The sequence below is a fragment of the Phoca vitulina genome, unplaced genomic scaffold (genome assembly GCF_004348235.1).
Source record: "Phoca vitulina isolate PV1807 unplaced genomic scaffold, GSC_HSeal_1.0 scaffold2, whole genome shotgun sequence".
Lineage (NCBI taxonomy): Eukaryota > Metazoa > Chordata > Mammalia > Carnivora > Phocidae > Phoca > Phoca vitulina.
The window spans coordinates 51064635-51081813 of NW_022589705.1; the positions used below are offsets into that span (position 1 = coordinate 51064635).

General features: G+C 35.7%; 1 protein-coding gene across 19 annotated transcripts in view; it reads left to right on the forward strand.

The window, feature by feature from the left end:
* The window catches only part of DOCK7 (dedicator of cytokinesis 7), a 215382-nt gene that overhangs the window by 105915 nt on the left and 92288 nt on the right, over nt 1-17179 (forward strand). For 18 of the 19 annotated variants that reach the window (XR_004302160.1, XM_032427391.1, XM_032427399.1 and 15 more), the window contains 4 exons: nt 5596-5713; nt 9053-9123; nt 12845-12983; nt 13939-14040. Coding sequence is in view for 18 of the 19 variants with exons in the window: in XM_032427391.1 (XP_032283282.1) it covers nt 5596-5713; nt 9053-9123; nt 12845-12983; nt 13939-14040 (430 nt within the window). In the remaining variant the exon portion in view is untranslated. Of the gene's footprint in view, nt 1-5595; nt 5714-9052; nt 9124-12844; nt 12984-13938; nt 14041-17179 lie in introns of those variants that run through there. The other variant, XM_032427491.1, reaches the window with a different exon arrangement.

The following is a 17179-nucleotide window of genomic DNA, read 5'->3' on the forward strand; positions in this document are numbered from 1 at the left end:
GGTGTTTGACATTTAACTGTTTAATTCTTTTCTTTTTCTTTAAGTAGACTCCACGTCTAGCGTGGGCTTGAACATGGGGCTTGAACTCACCACCCTCAGATGAAGGCCTGAGCTGAGATCAAGAGTCCGACCTTAACCAACTGAGCCCTCCATGTACACCTTAACTGTTTAATTCTTCTTATATTGTTTTCTCTTGGATTCCATGTCACTGCACTCTCATGGTTTTCTTTCTACTTCTCTATGGGTTCCTTCTCAGTCTTCTTGGCAGTCTCATCCCCTGCTGGATGGCCACAGTATCTTGGAGAACCTTAAGACTCCATTCTTAGAATAGCACACATGAATAATTATGTGATATTCTAATTCTCCCGTAGTTTATATCCTTCAAAATGATTGTCAGCATAGGAAAAATGATAGGTAGATGCAAGATAGAAAGGATTAAATAAAAACCTTGTAGTCTTGAATTGGAATTTGAAATATCAATATGTACTCTGTGCATGTTAAAAGCATTTTCCCCTTGGGACGCCTGGATGGTGCAGTTGGTTAAGCATCCATCCGTCTCTTGGTTTTGACTCAGGTCATGGTCTCAGGGCCGTGAGATTGAGCCTTGCATTGGGCTCCATGCTCGTCACAGAGTCGGCTTAAGACTCTCTGCTCTGCCCCTCTTCGATCTCTCTCTTTCTCTCTCTATCAAATAAATAAATCTTAAAAAACAAAACAAAACATTTCCCCCCTACTCTTTCTACTTAAATGGCCTAGGAACAGTGACTAACCCACAATGAGTACGCAGATTGTAGCTTGGAAAAACATTTCTCATTCAGAGAACCAAAGCTCCTTGGAGAAATGGCTGATTCTGGGTCCTGGGAGAAAGTGTATAAGAAGAGCTTGGAACATCCTGCCATATAGCAGATAGCAAGAAGTCACCAAAGAGTATTATGACTGAATCCCAGGGATTCAGGAGCCAGTTTGAATTGGCCTTTTCATTTGCCAAAGATGGGACAATTTGAACATCAATAAAGATAATAGCTGCAGTGTATTGAAACCAATTAATACATTTGGTCCATGAGTTTATAGGTGATGCTAAGAAAAAAGAACTAATTTCTCTTAGAAGATTATAATGCACCAACTGCTTATTTTGAAAACTGGAAAATAATGGAAAAGAAAGCATTTATTCCTGTCTCTGATATAATGGCTCAGTGGCTAAGCAAATAGTAGATGAGGAAAAGTACTCTTCATAGAGATACTCCAGCTATTAAATAAAGGAGGACTGATGGAATATTACCTTTTGGCAACCCTTAATGGAGCTAATGGGTTTAGGCATTGATCACCATCTCCTGACTGCACAAAGAACAACAACCAGACATTTTCTTCCTGGTAGAAGGACACGGTACCATTTATGAAATGATCTTGCCGAAAAGCCCTCAAACCTAAACATGACCAAAGCTCTAGATCCACCTCTCAATTTATAGAAAACACAAAGGAATGTGTTAAATGTCACTACAGGGATGCAATCAGTAAATTCCAGCTTCTGGAAAAATTACACAAAAACAGTCCCATTTCTTCAACAAATATATTGCAAAGGTAGAAGATGAAAAGACTTGCCCACAGTCAACTAAATATCTCTTCCTCCCATAGCTTCTGCATACCTCTCTCACAACACATTATTGTGAAGTGTTCTGTTTATAGGCATTTCTGTCTCAGACTGTATGTTCCTCAAGACCAACAAATGGCCTCTTAATCTTCCTTTATTTCCCTTGCATGTAACATGGTACCTGATGTTTGGTGCAGAGTCAATAAATATTTCTTGTGCAAATTTTATTTGATGACTTCAGTGGTTAGTCAGTCATAGTCATCTTTGCTCCTTGGTTCTTTTGATTAGGAAACTGACAAGTCATAGCATTTCCATATTTGCCTTTTTCACTTTTGACTATTTGGACTACAACTGACTCTTTCAGTGACTTTTAGATTGTACACTTATTGTTACACACACCTGTCCTCTCCCATAGAAATTACTTTATTGTTCTATCTAATTTTATTTTTTTTTAATTTTTATTTATTTGACAGAGAGAGAGACAGAGGGAACACAAGCAGAGGGGGAGGGAGAGGGAGAAGGAGGCTTCCTGCCGAGCAGGGAGCCCGATGCGGGGCTCGATCCCAGGACCCTGGGATCATGACCTGAGCCGAAGGCAGAAGCTTAACGACTGAGCCACCCAGGCGCCCCTGTTTTATCTAATTTTAAAGGTCATGTGTTCTCACTGTAAAAAAATTCAAACAAAATAGAAAAGTATAAAAAAGAACTAGAGCCTTCATGGTTAACCAGGAATAACCTTTTATCCCTTTCTTTCTCTCCTCCCTTTCTTCTTTCTCTGCCACCCCCCCCAACTTTCCTCTTGTTGGATTGACCCATCCGTCATTATGTAATGACCTCCTTTGTCTCTTATTATAGTCTTTATATTATAGTCTGTTTTGTCTGCTATAACTACCCCAGCTTTTTTTTGGTTTCATTTGCATGGAATATCTTTTTCCATTTCTTCACTTTCAGCCTGTGTGTTTCCTTATATTCGAAGTGAGTCTCTTGTAGGCAGCATGTAGATATGTCTTGTTTTTTTTTTAACCCATTCAGCCATTGTATGTTTTGACTGGAGAATTTAGTCCATTTACATTTAAAGTAAGTATTGATAAGTATTTACTTACTGCCTTTTTGTTAATTGTTTTCCATTTGTTTTGTATTTTGTCTCTGTTCCTTTCTTTTCTTACTCCTTTCCTTTGTTGTTTGATGACTTTAATAGTATGCTTAGGTTTCTTTATTTTTTGTGTATCCACTATAGGTTTTTGCTTTGTGGTTACCTTGAGGCTTGCACATAACAACATGTATCTAGAACAATGTATTTTTTTTTTTAAGATTTTATTTATTTATTTGACAGAGAGAGACAGCGAGAGAGGGAACACAAGCAGGGGAGTGGGAGAGGAAGAAGCAGGCTCCCCACAGAGCAGGGAGCCCAATGTGGGGCTCGATCCCAGGACCCTGAGATCATGACCCAAGCCGAAGGAAGCCGCTTAACCGACTGAGCCACCCAGGCACCCTAGAACAATGTATTTTAAGTCAATAACAACTTAAGTTTGATCCAGTTTTAAGGTTCTTCATTTTTACTCCCCTCTCCCATGTTTTATGTTTTTGATGTCATATTTTACATCTTTTTGTCTTGTGTATTCCTTAACTAAGTATTATAGTTATTTTTACTACTTTTGTCTTTTAACCTTCATACTAGCTTTATAACTGATTAATCTGCTACTTTTAGTATATATTTACTTTTCCAGTAAGATTTATTCGTTCACATTTTCTTGTTACAAATTAGCGCCTTTTCTTTTCAGCTTAAAGAACTCCCTTTGATAGTTCTTGTTAGGCCAGTTTAGTGATGATAAGCTCCTTTAGCTTTTGCTTGTCTGGAAAACTCTGTCTCTACTTCTTTTTTAAAGATTTTACTTATTTATTTGACACAGAGAGAAAGAGACGGTTAGAGAGGAAACACCAGCAGGGGGAGCGGGAGAGGGAGAAGCGGGCTCCTGGCTGAGCAGGGAGCCCGATGCGGGGCTCGATCCCAGGACCCTGGGATCATGACCCGAGCTGAAGGCAGACGCTTAACGACTGAGCCACCCAGGCGCCCCTACTTTACTTCTGAATGATAACTTTTTTGGGTAGAGGGTCCTTGGATGAAAGTTTTTTCTTTCAGTACTTTGAATGTATCTTGCCACTGTCTTCTGGCCTGCAAACTTTCTGAACAGTCTGCTGATAGTCTTATTGGGGTTCCCTTGTGTGTAACAAGTTGTTTTTCTCTTCCTGCTTTTAGGATTCTCTCCTTCTTTTTAACTGTTAACATTTTAATTATAATGTGGCTTGGTGCAAGTCTTTTTGTCTTTACCTTTTTTGGAACTCTCTGGGCTTTCTGGATCTGGATGACTGTTCTCTTCCCAAGGTTAGGGAAATTTTCAGCTATTATTTCTTCACAATTGTCCATAAGTAGCATATGCCACTATACATCCTGCTGTGGAACCTGCTTTTTTCTTCATCCAACATGCGAGTATCTCTTTCTGCATCAATAAACATTGCTGCACATTGTCATTTTGCAGACTCCATAGTATTTCTTCTTATTAATATATATTAATTTAATTACCTAGAACTGTGCTGATGAACATTATATTTCTTCACAATTATTTGTAATTATTCTCTATTTTACAAAAAATGTTGTAGTGAATTTTTTTAACACATCCATTTGTAGATGTGTGTAGTTATCTCCTTAGACTAGAGGCAGGTTTCTTAGATCAAAGATTGTGTTCATGTAGAATTTCTATATTGCCCTGCCATGTTCCAGAAAATTTTGACCTCCGTTTTCATTGCTTCAGCAGTTGTTTAGCAGGGCTTTATTATACTTGAAGTCTTGTTCATCAGCTCTCAGCACTAGTCTTCAGTAAGTAACTCTCATTCTGTATCTTTTTTTTCTTTATTTAGCCCTCTCATTTGGTGTCTTTTCTTGAATTATCTTCTCTGTGGTGGCAGCAGTGACTGTTAAAGTTGTGTAAGATGCAAGATCATGAACTGAACATGAAATAAATGCAGTCTAATATGTGATTATCTTATAGCAACTACCAAATACTGTTACACCTAGCATATTGCTATATGTGTTTTTAAACAAACATTATGGAATGTTATACCTCTCAAATCCTTGATCATATTTATATAAAAGTTTCATCTATAAATGTCAACTTTATATCTGCTTGGAGGAACTAACATAATACATTATTAACTTTTTTTTTTTAAAAAAAGATTTATTTATTTTAGAGAGAGAGAGCACATGTGGCGGGGGGGGGGGGCAGAGGGAGAGAGAGAAAGAGAGAATCTCAAGTGGACTCCTTGCTGAGTGCAGAGGCAGGGCTTTATCCCATGACCCTGACATCATGACCTGAGCCAAAAATTAAGAGTTGGCCACTTAACCGAATGAGCTACCCAGGCGTCCCCGCTATTAACTTCTGTTTTTTGTTTTTTTTTTTTAAACATTTTTATTTATTTGTCAGAGAGAGGGAGAGAGAGAGAGAGAGAGAGAGAGGCAGGCAGAGGGAGAAGCAGGCTCCCCACTGAGCAAGGAGCCCTATGTGGGGGTCGCTCCCAGGACCCTGGGATCCTGACCTGAACCAAAGGCAGACGCTTAACCAACTGAGCCACCCAGGCGCCCCCACTATTAACTTCTTAATAATGTTTTAGTCCATACTCATTTATTTCCCAGAATCCTCTTGTAGACGAAAGAACTTGTGTTTTTAGGTCTGACTGATGTATATTCTGACTTCATCTTTGCTGCTTACCTAGTTGTATGTGAACCTCACTTAAGTTTTCTGGGCTTCAGTTCATCTGCAAAATTGGAGTATATTTGATTGCTGTCTTTGAATGATTGCTCTAAGAATCAAAACATTGGGTGTGAAAATAGTATAGTGGCTAGCAAATATTAATAATTCAGTACTTGTTCCGTCCTTATCTTTTGTGGCATGCAGTAACACATACTGTTTTTAGATATATATTCACTATCATGTATACTATTGCCTTCACAGAAATCTTCTCTACATATACCCTCAGAGTCTCAATTTTGCCAATCGTCAAGGTTCTGCAAGAAATATAACAGTTAAAGTACAGTTCATGTATGGGGAGGATCCAAGCAATGCCATGCCGGTAAGAAATGTTCTTTACTTTTCCTGTTCTTCATATATGGTTCAAATAAACTTTCTTTTTTACTTAGTTGGCAGCTCTAAACTGGAAATTAATATTATCTTGTAAACCAAGTTTCTAACTGCATTACTTCCTGTACAGATAGTACAAGTTTACTTGAATTCTTTTTTAAAAGCTTTTATTTAAATTCCAGTTAGTTAATACACAGTGTAATATCAGTTTCAAGTGTACAATATAGTGATTCAATACTTCCATCTTGAAGTCTTAATTATTGAGGGGTTGGTATATGCTAGTCACTCCCAGAGATACAAAGATGAATAAGACTTGTAACCTAGAGGATATGAGATAAACACATAAAATTCTGAAATAGTGACTTACAAAAGAGGATCAGAACAAAATCACCTAGGGTACTCTAACGAAGCACAGATATATATATTTTTTTCTATTCTTGTCATCTGTGATTCTGATTCTTCTCCTTTAGAATGAAAAGCCAGGTAAGGGAGGTGTAAGTTGATGCGTAGTGTATGAGGTTGTGGTATAGGTTGGAAATGTTCCCCACACGATTCTAATATGTATGATTTTTCCCATGTTTGTTAAGAAATCCTGATAATAGTGCACATTACACTTACCTAGGGAGCTTTTAAAAATACCAGTGCTCAGACTGAATCTTACTCCAATTAAATGATAGTGTCTGGGGGTGGGAACTAATCATGTATCAGTATTTTTAAATCTTCCCAAGGAATTACATTTTGCAGCCAATACTGAGAACCAAGGTATTTGCTAAGTGTTAGAAGATTGCTATAGGGATTCAAAGGCATAGATGTACACTAGTAGGAGAGAGTGTCTTGCCGAGGTAATAAACAGGTATCACCTGGGGGAGGTATATCTGAACTAAAACCAAAGGTGTTTAAAATGTAAATGGCATTGGGTCTTAGACAGTGGAGGAAAGAAAGCAGCTCTCTCAAGTTGGAGAATGTCCTTCAACAGTGTTACAGCGGTGGGTTGCCAGTGAGCCAGAGCAATGTAAGATAAGTCCGAAATGCTAGATTGAGGCCAGACTGGGGAGATTCTTGATTGCCCAGATTGTCATTTAGGATTTGGGGAACATTAATGCACATTCTGTGAAATATAATGTAAGTTCCATGAAAGTAGATTTTAGGCCCAACTAAACTTAGTAACATATGGAGTAGGAGCACAACTGTCACTGTAGATGTTCAACTTCTGAGAACCCTAGTGGAATGAAAATGAGCTTAAGAATAGGTGCATTGTTAACAGAGTTTTATTTTAGCCTTCTGTGTCAGTCATTAAATCAAGTTCTGATTTTCTACTTACTAGGAAAGCTGTATATTTTCTCTTTTCCTATTGTCCCCGTTTCATCCGCATTTATAGATCTTGACAGGAACAAGTACAAATTATTCATCTTTGTAATCTTCTATGGCAGCTGCCTCAGATCTTTGCATATAATACATGCTGAATAAATATTTATTGGTAAATGTAGAATTTATTTTTGAGGTTTGGAATTAGCATTTCATGTGCTTTATTAGTTTTTTATTTCTGTTGAAGGAATGAATGTACTATCACAGTTGATGAAAAGATACTGGATTGTGAAAATGGGTGCTTTGTTATGTGAATTGCCATATGGATTTGAGCTAATGACAAATGCAGTATACATAAGATAATCTGTTGTTATTGTTTGCCTAACAAACTCTTCCTTGTCTTAGCATATATATGGCCTCCTCTGCAGAATTCCAGCTGCATCCAGCCACATGGCAGTTAGACCACTCCCTCTTTAGGTGCTACTATGCATAGCATCTTCTCATTTCTTTTATGGGCCTTATCACCTTAAGATTATATGTTTATTTCTTCATCTTGTCTACTAGATTGTGAGCTCCTTGAGGGCAGGGACCATGTCATGATTGTAACCTGATGCTTGTCATAGTGCTTGGCACAGAAATGATCCTCAGTCTGTGTTGATGAATGGTTAAAAATACCTGTCAAATGGTCAAAAAAGGGAACACTTCCCACTTTTTATCATTCATGTTTTGAAAATAAATGTGTTACTTTGTGAAAAATGATAGTTTCTCAGGAGGAAAAAAGGTACTGCAATCCTTTCGCTTGTGTGTTATTAATCATATGAAAATATAATGCTTTTATGTTTATCCTAGTGGCTGGTTGAAAGTATAGAAACATAGACACATTGTCCTGGCTTAATTTTTTAAAAAATAAGGACTACTCAAATGGATCCTAAGATAATTTTTTGATCATATATTGATATGATAAAATCATAAACTTCAAGTTCTGTTATTGGAACAACATTTTATAAAAACATGGTAATGTATTCTTAGCAAATTGATGAAATTAGACTTATCTGTGAGAGTCATAATTATTACACCTTTACACACCTTTAAAATAAAAGGACCTGCTTGAACTGTTACAAAAAGAAACACAAATATCTGTTAATATGTTCTTTTTATTTACGGATGGTACCAATTAATCCTTTTGTGTAAGATACAAAGTTTGAGTTATTTTACCAGTTGTGTTGATGGAAGTGTGATGACATGTCCATGTACTTATTTCTGCATATGTAGAGATGGCTGGCCAGACTTGTAAGAGTTTAACTTATGGCTAGATAACATTGCAAGCCTAACTGTCTCACATAGGAATTGTAAGCCATTTATCTAATCAGCTGCCCTAATTAACTATAATGTTGCTATTAGAACTCAAGAGGCAGATATACATACAAGACTGAATTATTTTACCTCTAACCCTTCTCCAATAGTATTGTACTTTTTTTTGTTGTGGTGGATTTTTTTTTTAACACATCCGAAAGAATATAAGAATGGCGTTCTTCCTTCTTTATAGAGTAGTTTATAAGAAGGACTGGAAGCAAAAGATACATAGCTTGACCTAAAGTAGGATTTTTAAATATCATTTATAAATAATTTATATTTGACTTACAGAATGATTACTGTTTTAGTAGAGAAGCCACCAATTTGTATAGTAAATATATACTACCATTCTAAGACCATATTTCTTACATAAATTCCAAACGATATGCTACATCCAGATTTTAAAATGAATTGTTCACCTTCTTTAAGAAACAGAAAATATAATGGGTAGAAACTTTTCGAATGTTTGAATGTCAGATGGGTCTATAGTTGAAAAGAAATTTACAGCTAAGCAATTGAATTTATTAATGAGCGTCAGTAGGCACATTGTTCTTCATTGGGCTGATTTTGCCCATTGTTCTCCAATAGTTATTAAATCAGACAAATTCTTACATAGATATGAACATCCAGCATTTATTACAACGAAGTTTCAACATGCTGTTATTTGTTACAGGTAATCTTTGGTAAATCTAGCTGTTCAGAATTTTCAAAGGAAGCCTATACAGCCGTAGTATATCATAACAGGTACTGAATTCAAATATTTCTTTCAAAGTTACTCACTTCTCAGTGGCATTGTTAGCACTCACGTTAGTGTGTTTACCAAATGCTTTACTGCACTGAATGTGCAAATTCAAGACAGCTGACATCAGAGTTATAATTTTCAACCTGTAGATGCATATTTTTCATAGACATCAAATATAAGACTTTATACACAAAACATCTTTCATATCAAATTCTCTGACCCTTACATTTTTATTATACTGTTATTGATTATCATTGTGGCCTCTGGTCCTGTGGACTTTCTCTGTTATTTTCCCCTCGACACTTTGTAGTTTTACTTAACTCTTTACTAAGCTTACAGCCATTAGTCAGTTAAATTGGTAGTATTCTCAAAATCTAATAATCCTTTGACTTAGGACCCTTCCAATTTACTTCTTTCGGAAATTTTTAACTTTGGATAACTTTTCATCTCTACTCTCTTTTCTTTTTATTTTGATTATTGAATGCTGTTGGAGAAAAATCACAAAATTCTACCAATCAAGATGATCACAAATTGACATCATTTTATCCATATGATTGGGCTGCAGAAATTCATTTTACTTTATTTCATCTTCTTTTCGGCCCCACCACTCTTTGGTAATCTTGCCATCGCTTTTTTATCCTCTGTCATTTGGCAAGACATATTTTAAGCCTTTCTCCTCCTTTCTCTAGCTCCTACTTATTCTCTGTTTGCCTTACTCTTAGCGTTCCTACTTTATTAAGTGGATTGAGACCATCCAACTTGAGAACCATCCATTTGTCTACTCTTTACCTCTGATGATCTCTGCACGGGTCTGCCTTTCCTTCTGGTTCAAGGGCAGTCGGGGCGCACACCTGGCTCAGTGTGAGTCTTTCCTCTCTGCTTTCCTCCAGTCTCATCCTTGCTCTTTCACTCCGTCACTTAAGCCTTCTCTTGTCCCATCAGTCCCTGCTTCACTGGCTCCATCTCTTACTGTCAAAAAGCTTAAGTTTCTTGTGCTTAAAAAACAAAACAAAGGTCTCTCTTCCGTGTTGTTGTGTAGCATGGTTTTTCCTTGCCCTCCTTAAAACTTTATTCTTTCTCACCCTTACTTAATGACCCTCTTTGTTTCCTCCCATCTTTGTGGACAGTTTTTTGTCTGTAATAATTGCTCTAATTTTTCTTTCTTTCTTTCCTTTTTTTTTTTTTTTTTGAGTATAGATATTCCATACAAAACAGTAAGGTTTCACCCATAACCTTCTTTTTCTATACTTTACTCTCTGTAAATAATCTTATATGTATTTCTCAGAGTTACAGTCAGCGAAAATGCTACTACTTTTATCTTTATGTGGATTGTTCCCAACTCTTATTTTCAGTCATAACCTTCTTTGTGAGGTGCAGACATACATTTTTTAGTGGCCTATTGGGCATGTTCAAGGTGCCCTGCTGCCTTCTCAATATCCATGTGTTTATCCCTGATTGTCTTCTGGACCCTATCTCTGTCTGACTCTTTATTTTTATTAATGGTACCACAATTTTTCCTGTTCCTTTGATTCAAAATCTAAAACATCCTTGCTGTCCTTCTTCTTTTCTCTAATATCCAGTCATCTTTTACATCTTGATAATTTTCTTTTTGCCTGATTATCAAACATATCCTGTGCTCTTCTGTTTCTGGGCCTTTCTTGGATCTCTTTTTCTATTATAATACCAATTCCCTCTACTGATTGAACTCCTATTCATTCTTTAAGGCCCGTATCATATAGTCTTCCTAAACACAATTCCCTGATCCGAAACTTGAAATAATCTGTTCAACTCTCTTCTTGAAGCACTTAACCTTATATGCTCTATTCCAGGGGTCGGCCAACTTTTTCTGCAAAGGGCCCAGTAGGTTTCTTTTAGGGCTTGTGGGCCATATGGTCTCTGTTGCAATTACTCAGCCCTGCTGTTATAGTGCAAAAACAGCCATAGACAATAAGTAAAGTTGCAAATGAATGGGCATGGCTGTCTTCCAATAAAATTTTATTTGTGGACACTGAAATTTGAATTTCATGTAATATTTCAAGTGAAATGTTATTCTTTTTATTTTTTTTAAGGACTTCTAAAAATCATTCTTATTTTGTAGGCTATACAAAACCAGGCAGTGGACTAGATTTGGCCTATGGGCCATAGTTTGCCAACCCCTGCTTTATAGCATTGCTATTGATATATGTGTGTCTTATTTGTATTTCTACTAAATTATATATTTTTGAGGGTAATTATTTTTTCATGTTTATCTATAAAACCACCACAAAAATAACACAATACTTAGCATAAAGGTGAACAATTAAAAGTACTTGTTGATGAATAACTAGTAGATGCTTAATTTTCCATAAAAGCCTTCACATAGTATGATTTCAGAAAAGAAATGAACTAAAACATTCAGTACCAGGAAAGATACTGATAAAGAAGGTAGTAATTTCTTAAAGTATGTCGATTTGTAGATATATCTTTATTTTTGTTGCTGTCAGCATTAGTAGAATTAAAATGACAACACTGTCTAACATTGTTAGTAAATTCAACTTTCTCATAATTCAGTAGTGATTAGTATGGTCAATAATAAGATGCATAGCATCTTTTATTCACCAAAATCATCAAATTCTCAAATGGCTAGCATTAATTATCTTTCTTGTAGGTATTAAAAGCCTCATCTACCTAATATTTCTGTAATCAAATCTACAGTTGTTAGTGTTGTTGAGGCTTATTTGAAATGTAAGGATATTAGACTTAATAGCATCAGAGTTTTTTCTAATTTGTGGAACAGAATTCACTTTTAATTAGTTGGAGCCATATGGTTTGGATGCATTTTAATTGAATATAATTCTAAGAGATACTAACTGAATATGGAAGGTTGGGATGCTAAGGTTCTATCCATTTTAAGTCTACATCATAAATAGCAGCAATACTTTTCTATAAAAATGCTCCTAGGGACCACTCTCAGTGAATACTGAGGTGAAAATGCCATTGGTTTGATCAAACATGATATTGGTTATATTCTTATAGTGTCTGGGAGCACTTCTAAACTGGGACAAATGCAATTTGTAGGTGTTCCCTGATTTTTTTTCTTTTCTTTTTGTTTTTTTCTTCTCTTTTCTGAGCTGTCAATACATTAGTTTATGTTTTGTTAACATCTATTTCTTTAGCAATGGAATAATTGATATAAAATATTTCCATAGAGAGCCCAACTTGATACTAAGTTGTCTAGAGATACTTGGTTTTTTTCTTTTTTACAAAAAGATAATACATATTAATCTTTAACATGAAGCTGCACTCCTATAATAGAAAAATATTTTTTTATGGTATGGTTTTAAAATATCTACTTATAAAAAACTCCTATTATTTTTTGTATATAATGTGTATCAGAATATAGAAAGCCTTGCGTAGTCTGCTCTTTTATATAATTTCCAATCTAATGAAGATCTCGGCATCAAGGTGGTGATTATTAATGAATTTTAAAATAGTAGGATTACCCAGCCCATTAATAAAAATGGGATGAGAAATTTCAGAAACAGAGGCAGCTCCCTCAACTGGAAATAGGAGTTAGTTACTTAAAGTTTGGGAATAGAGAAAAATATTTTGTACTAGAAGAAAAATTAAGTGTGAATCCTGAAATTAATTTAAAAATTACTCAAATATACCAATGCAATAATTACTTATTTTGAACAAATTACTGACTATTGATCTGTTTTGTTTTGTTTTTTTTGTATGAAGGTCTCCTGATTTTCATGAAGAAATCAAGGTTAAACTCCCTGCTACTTTAACTGACCATCATCATTTGCTTTTTACTTTTTATCATGTTAGTTGTCAACAAAAACAAAATACTCCTCTTGAAACTCCTGTTGGATATACAGTAAGTATTTTTTGTTTAATATTTAGCTGTTCGATCTTAAAAATACTGTAATTACAGTATCTGAGATGAAGTTGGTGTTCATTATTACTTGAGTATTCCTTATCTGATTCCCCATAAGGGTTAAGAAAAGTCATCATAATAAGAAAATACTCATTACTGTAATTAACTAATGTAATTAATTACCTAACATGTGTGAACACTTAGGTGTTGGTCCTGATTATTATGTGTTTACCCAACAATACAGTATAAATATATTAATTTTAATGGTTCTTCAGAAGAGAATGGTTTCAATGTAAAATGATTAAAAGAGACGCTTGGCTATTAAAACTCTTTTGGCTTTAATTAAAAGCAATTAAAACTCGAGTATTTTTTGAAAACCATTATGATTGAATTGCAAAGGTAAACCTAAGGTGAAGGATATGGTGTCATGATGTGCTATCACAACTTTGTCAGAAAAATCATGCTGCTATCCAACAGAGAAAAATCAACATTTGACTTTTTTTTGTCTCTTGCAATTTATGAAATGAATTTTGCTAAACGTAACAAAATAAATTTATGTTCATGCTTTTTAGTTTTGTTGTCAGCATTGACGTTTAATCAAACCTTTCCCTATATACATTTACACTATTACCCCCATTTAAAATGGATCCACTTGGTGGCCTTTTTCTTCTACTCCAGCCTTTTCTGGGATAATAAGGACCATCTATAGATTTAAATATTGCATGGTTAGTTAGTAATAATAATGTTTTGGGGATCCTCCTTAATAAAATATTGTCAGGGAAGCTTTTCTTTAGAGGAATCATGAAACCTATTATTATTACTTAATCAAATCCCCTTGGTGTTTGGTGATGTGAGACAAATTTGGCTCATACCAAGTTCTTAAAACAGATTTGCCAAATAATTACTTTTGTAACAAACATATTAAACTTAATATTGTTTTCTTTTTAATTAAAAGTGGATACCAATGCTTCAGAATGGACGATTAAAGACTGGGCAGTTTTGCCTACCAGTCTCACTGGAAAAACCACCACAGGCTTATTCTGTACTGTCTCCTGAGGTCAGTATCTCTCCTGGTGAAACTCTCCAGATTGAATGAAATGAATTTTTTATTACAAAGGTATTTTTCTCAAACGAGACCTTGCTATTCTGTCTAGAAGTATGTAGATAAGAATACTGTTTTCTCTTAGAATTAGAATTCTACTCTGTAGAATACTTAAAGCTTTTAATCTAAGTATATTGATTTTTAAACCAAAGTAATATGTGAAATATAAACTTAAAAGGCAAATTTGGAGAATTTTCATATTGTAACATGAGAAGCTTTAAATAAGTGAGTTTTTTTGTTTTGTTTTGTTTTTAGTAGACAACATTTCACTAAAAGTCTGGAGGAAGGAGTACAAACAAACTAATTTTTTAGAATATTTTTGTAATTGATGATCATGTACGTGAAAATAAAGTATCTATAAACATGCAATACAAGAGGGGCACCTGGGTGGCTCAGATGGTTAAGCGTCTGCCTTCGGCTCAGGTCATGATTCCAGGGTCCTGGGATCAAGCCCCATATCAGGCTCCTGGCTCCTGGCTCAGAGTCTGCTTCTCCCTCTCCCTCTGCCTCTGCCCCTGCTCATGGTCTCTCTCTCTCTGTATCTCTGTGTCTCAAATGAATAAATAAAATCTTTAAAAAAAAAACATGCAATACAAGAAACATTAGCAGCTGTGATGATGACCTATGTGACTTGAAAGAAACAAAAACATTGAAAAAGCTCAATCAAGAATCAGTAGCCACTATTCGAAACCCAAAGTGCTTTTTGAGACAACTGTTACAGGATGATTTGCGCGTGACTCTTTGTATGCATTAATCTGAACTATGTCTTGGGAATGTTCTCCTGGTGGCATTTATTTTCAGAATAGAACTTGAAAAATATTCACAAATAAATTTGTATTGTTTTTATTTTTAAAAAACAGAGGCAACAGAAAGCTCCTGCTCCGACCTCCTTTCTTAGTGTTCTCTGTCACTTACTCTGTCCCAGCCACACAGCACAGTGCCTTGGCTGTTCTCAGACGTGCAGAGTGCATTTCCACGTCGGGCCCTTTGCAGTTCCCTCTGCTGGCGGTGCTCCATCACCAGGCCAGCTTCTTCGTTTCATCCAGATAGCCCCTCAAATCCTGCTTCTTCAGACAGGGTATCTCTGAGCGCTTCATTTCAAGTGCAGCCTCCACCATTTTTTATCCCTTTACTTTGCTTTGTCCTCGTATGTGCTTATCATTGACTTTATACTTCATATATCTTTGTTTATTTTCTACAGAGTATAAATTCCAGGAAGGTAGGGACTTTGTCTTTCTTGTGCATTGCTCTCGCTACAAGTACTTAGAATAGTGCTTTGCTCACAGCAGGCAGTAAGTATTTATTAAACGAATGAAGAAAGACAGTAGGAAAGAAAGATGACTCCTTCCTTCCTCCCTTCCCCCCCACCCCACCCCCTGCCAAACCTTTCATTCAGTTTTCTAGGAACACATCTTCTCAGTAAAATCAGCTAGTCTTCTGTCAGGGATTGCATTATATATTTCAAAAGGAAATATTTTAAAAGAAAATCTGATTTTTTGGAAGTTATGCTTTTATTCCTAATTCATTTGCAAATGCAAGGTCAGCTTTCTAAAGGGAGGCTGATGGTTTTCTTCTAGCTACTATGCTGTGTATATGCTCATATATAAAGAATATGGGCATAATTTGGATTTGACTATAGATGTGTAGTATGACTGATAGATAAGTGCTTAAGCTTTTGTATTTTTTAAAATTTTATTTATTTGAGAGATCATGAGCAAGGGGAGGGAAAGAGAGTGGGGGAGAAGCAGGCTCCCTGCTGAGCAGGGAGCCCGACTTGGGGCTCGATCCGAGGACCCTGGGATCATGACCTGAGCCAAAGGCAGAGGCTTAAAAAATTGTGGTAAAATATACGTAATATAAAGTTTACCATTTTAACCATTTTTAAGTGTCCAGTTCCATGGCATTAAGTGCATTCACATTGTTTTGAAAACTAGCCTCTTAAAACTACTTTTAATTGAGGTATATGTATGTCTAAACAATACATTTTTACTTTGCTTATTTTTTGGATTTAATGAAAAGGGTATTATGCTGTATATAATCCTCTGGGGGGACTTGCTTTTTTCATTCAGCATGATATTGCCAAGACCTAGTGTTTCTTTATGATCACATATAATGTTTATATAGTGTATCTATATTTTGCTGGCATTTCATTGTACTTAGAATATAAATCTAGATTTTTCTCCATGACCTCCAAATCTCCAAAGGATCTGAGCTCTTCCACCTCCTTAACATCATCTTCTACCATCCCTGAGCCCGTTCTTCGGTACTTAGAGCTTCTTCTAAATTTTTTCCTGCTTCTAGGCCTTTGAATTTTCTTTCCTCTTCCTGAACTTCACATGGCTGGATTCTTTTCATTTTCTGAATTTTATATAAAATATTACCTCCTCATAGAGGTCTTTGCTTACTCCATGAATTTCCAACTCTTCCTTCTACCTCACTGCTGATACACTCTATCATTTTTAATCCAATTTTATTTACTTAATACTTACCACTATCTGAAATTATATTATTTATTTCCTTACTTTTCTCTATAAGAAATGGTGGGTAAGCTCCCTGAGAGCAGTCCTTGTGTTTGCCATGGAACCTTAGTACCTAGAAAACTGTCTAGAGCCTTCAATAAATATTTGTTGTATGAATTTAAAAAGTTACAGGATTGTTGGTATCAGCAAAACTAAAAAATGAAAATTTTGTTGAGACCATACAAAGTTTCTCAAAGTGATTAGCCATTTGGCAATGAGGAATATCTGTTGTGTTCTTTTCCCCACAGAAACATTGGCCATTTCTTTGCATCTCCCTCATCCCACTCCCCCATTGGGCATTTCATTGACAGGTGGAGAGAGAGGACTCTAGGCTGTGAAATACAAACCCATTTGCCAAATCCCATCCATAGTTCCTCCCATTCCAAAGCTTGAGTGCCATTTTTCGATGAACCACCAATGACATGCAGTGAAGGATATTACCTAACTACCTTTTAAGAAAGTATTTTTAGTATCTCATTTGCCCAAGTTCACTGGGTATTTCACTTCTCTGACCTAAGTTAGAGTTGGACTAAATCTGTGACATCCTGAGTAGCTCACTAATTTTAACTACATTA